This window comes from Mus caroli, chromosome 3, assembly GCF_900094665.2.
Source record: "Mus caroli chromosome 3, CAROLI_EIJ_v1.1, whole genome shotgun sequence".
Classification (NCBI taxonomy): Eukaryota; Metazoa; Chordata; class Mammalia; order Rodentia; family Muridae; genus Mus; species Mus caroli.
Genome location: NC_034572.1, coordinates 92,987,648 through 92,991,585, shown reverse-complemented (window position 1 = coordinate 92,991,585; position 3,938 = coordinate 92,987,648). Strand labels below are relative to the sequence as shown.

General features: G+C 41.8%; 1 protein-coding gene across 3 annotated transcripts in view; it reads left to right on the top strand.

Moving 5' to 3' along the window:
- Positions 1 to 2,899, top strand: part of LOC110291292 (3 beta-hydroxysteroid dehydrogenase/Delta 5-->4-isomerase type 6) — a 13,510-nt gene extending 10,611 nt beyond the window's left edge. The window contains exons 3-4 of one of the 3 annotated variants that reach the window (XM_021158353.1): positions 453 to 617; positions 1,731 to 2,899. In XM_021158353.1, coding sequence (XP_021014012.1) covers positions 453 to 617; positions 1,731 to 2,542 — 977 coding nt within the window. In that variant the 3' untranslated portion in view covers positions 2,543 to 2,899. The remainder of the gene's footprint in view (positions 1 to 452; positions 618 to 1,730) is intronic. The other 2 variants (XM_021158352.1, XM_021158355.1) reach the window with 2 other exon arrangements.
- Positions 2,900 to 3,938: the final 1,039 nt, after the last annotated feature.

Here is a 3,938-nt window from a genome sequence, read left to right as displayed (position 1 = left end):
AAGGAAAGGAAAGGAAGGAAGGAAGGAAGGAAGGAAGGAAGGAAGGAAGGAAGGAAGGAAGGAAGGAAGGAAGGAAAGTCTTGAAGCTGTGTGAGAATTAAGAAGCACCACCAGTGTGTCTTCCTTCTCTGCTGCCACTGCTGGGAATGGATTTCTCATCAAAACCCTGGGACAGATGCTTTGATTGCTAATCCCACTTCTAGCCAGCTCTCAATTACCACCTTCGTCACTTTGATGAATGAGTCAACTTCCCACTTACTCTCTTGAACATTTGACTGCTTGTTTATCTGATTTGTTTTCCGCAGGGGGAAAGAATATTTGCCTCTCTTTCCATATGCCAGGCTTCCTCTTCAACATTTTTCCCACTATGTCATTTTTTGATAATGTATGTAACTAGTATCTGTATATAGCCCACAAAGAAAATTCTCAATGACCTGCCTTGTGTTCCACAGACATAGGGACAAACATCAAGGTGACAGTGTTGGAAGGAGACATTCTTGACACCCAGTACCTGAGGATTGCCTGCCAGGGCATCTCTGTTGTCATCCACACTGCTGCTGTCATTGATGTCACAGGTGTCATTCCCAGGCAGACCATCCTAGATGTCAATCTGAAAGGTAATGTATTTGGAGAGAACAAGGTGAAAATAGGGCAGTTAAAAATGTCCATACAACCAGGAAGGGATGCTTTTGCATGGAATACCTTCCATACTATGAGTCTAATGCCTCTGCTCACTAGATCCAGCTGGTAGAGCACAGTGCTAATCCATGGCCAAGGCCCAACAGGTAGAAAGTAAGTAACCTAGGATTTGAGGTCTCTCCTCGATGCCAGGGAGACTGGACTCCAACTGCAAGCAATTGACAACCCCAGATCCATCACCTCATGTTAGCCAGATCTAGACCTTGCAAGTGCCTGCTTTTCATGCTGCTAGTTCTGCTACAGCTTTTGGGACTCACCACATTCTGCCATTATAAAAATGCCCAACGGGAGGTACACAGATTCTTTTAGTTCTTTGCCAAGATCATCATATAAGGTCACTCAGTGCTGGTTTCCAGAATGAAAACTAGAAGGAATATTTATTATCTTTACTTTATATACCTGAGTAAATGAAGTCATAAATAGAACCAAAAATGCTATAATATTGTGCATACAATTAGGAACACAATCTTATCTCTATGTCTTCCCAAATTCAATAGCCATTTGTCCCCTTCATGCTAGTCTCATCAAATAACATAAACCAAACAATAAAATAAAAACAAACTATTCTTATGAATTGTCTATGTAACATGTATATCACCAGTAAACAAAGATCCTTGAATCTGAACGATGTTAAAACTTCTATAATTTCTGTTCATAATCTAAAAAATAATCTTTGGTTAAGTATATTTAAAAACATGCATGTTATATATATATAAAACTACACTTATCTCATAGACATGTCAGGAATGAATTACTGAGATTCTTTACATGACTTTTAAAGTTAAAAAATGAAAAACACCCAGTCAAACACAAGCAAGTACACACTCACAGTGCTGGGAACACAAAAGCCAAGACATAATTGCTCTATGGATTCCATTTGTAGTCCACTGGCAATATCATGGTAGCTGACAGTGTAGTTAAAGAAGATGCACCTTAAGAGTGAAGAGGTTGTTGGGTTTGGGGATGAAAATGAGCACAAAGCTCTGCACATGGTGAACCTCAGACACTAACAGTGTGTTGTCTGTGATTAGGTACCCAGAACTTATTGGANGCCTGTATCCAAGCCAGTGTGCCAGCCTTCATCTTTTCCAGCTCAGTTGATGTTGCAGGGCCCAACTCGTACAAAGACATTGTCCTGAATGGCCACGAGGATGAGCATCGTGAAAGTGCATGGTCTGACCCATACCCATACAGCAAAAAGATGGCTGAGAAGGCAGTGCTGGCAGCCAATGGGAGCATGCTGAAAAATGGTGGCACTTTGCATACTTGTGCATTAAGGCCCATGTACATTTATGGAGAGAGAAGTCGATTCATTTCTAACACAATAATTACAGCCCTCAAAAATAAGAATATTCTGGGTTGTACAGGCAAATTCTCTACAGCCAACCCAGTATATGTGGGTAATGTGGCCTGGGCACACATTCTGGCTGCCAGGGGCCTTCGAGACCCCAAGAAGTCACCAAATATCCAAGGAGAGTTCTACTACATCTCAGATGACACCCCTCACCAAAGCTATGATGATTTAAGTTACACCCTGAGCAAGGAGTGGGGCTTCTGCCTTGATTCCAACTGGAGCCTTCCTGTGCCCTTACTGTACTGGCTTGCCTTCCTGCTGGAAACTGTGAGCTTCCTGCTGAGTCCAATCTACAGGTATATACCTCCCTTTAACCGCCACTTGGTCACACTGTCAAATAGCACATTCACTTTCTCCTACAAGAAAGCTCAGCGAGATCTGGGCTATGAGCCACTAGTCAGCTGGGAGAAAGCCAAACAGAAAACCTCAGAGTGGATCGGGACACTAGTGATGAAGCACAGGGAGACCCTGGACACAAAGTCTCAGTGATGGGAAGAGGGTAGAGACATGGCTCTGGGTGTAACCAGGTCCTCCAGTAAGGGCAAAAGCACAACACATGTGCTACTGCTTTTTTTTTGACACAGAGGCCAATTTAATGCCTTAATCAAGTCATCAAAGTCTTGCCAGTCACTGAACTAGCCATAAGCCTTCTTTCTGAAGTACCTCCCCAAAGACACACAGGCATCTGTGCCCCAGCTCCTGGGTCCAAGCCTCTCAGCACCTCTTGTACCTCAGTGCTCTCTCCATTATTTTCTCTTCCCATTCAAAGCATGTATAGCCTTCAGAAAATTCTGCTTGCTTTATGAAGCTCAATGAAAGAAACAATAAATTTTTGTCAATACCTCATCTGTGGATTGTGTTTTTCTTTAAGTAAACAACTATATGTCCCTGTTTCGTAAGATAATTTTATGCTAAAATCAAAATGGGATCATGGATCTGAGGTGCACTGAGGTTAAATCAGAAACAGATGCAGATGTGAGACAATTTCCAACGTATTGTCCTTCCAGTGTGCACCAGATGACTAGAATGGATTACTCTATTTTGTGTACTAGACACCATGACAGAAGGAATGTTACAGAATTTCTTCCAGAGATTCCCCTCTCTGCTCAGTCCACAAGGGGGTGCCATCCAAAAGAACATTCTCAGAGTTACACATTTTCTCACAGCTAAATCTTCAGATGTCTGTTTGATGATTTTTGTTATATTTTTTCCATAAAATTATAGCACTGGTATAAGAAAGGTGGAGAGGAAGTAAAAATGGTCCTCTCCCTAGTCTACACAGGAATATAAACAAACCCACTCGCCTTTACAAGCTACTCCATCTTAGCTTTCTTTGTGTAAAGCACAGATAATGGGCCCTCAGATTCCAAACCCTAGGACCAGGATTTGACAAGCCTGGACAGTAGAAGAAGGGCTTGGGTGGATTCCGTGGAGCTCCAAACAATATTCAGGTTAGGTAGATCCTATGCTTTAAGAACATGCTTGTATCAACTGCCTATAAAGGGATATTGGAAAGGAGACGAGGCAACTGGGTTCCACTTTAGTCATATTGAGAAGGAGGCTGTGCTGTTGGCTATTTTTATTAGATATTTTCTTTTTTCTTCTTCTTCTTTTTTTTTACAATTCTCCATATTTATTTGTGAAAAATACCAACATAATGTATTTCCCAATATTTATTGGTTCAAAGTATTTTCTTTTTTTTAATATTTTTTATTACGTATTTTCCTCAATTACATTTCCAATGCTATCCCAAAAGAACCCCATACCCCTCCCCCCACTTCCCTACCCACCCATTCCCATTCTTTTGGCCCTGGCATTCCCCTGTACTGGGGCATATAAAGTTTGCTTGTCCAATGGGCCTCTCTTTCCAGTGATGGCCGACTAG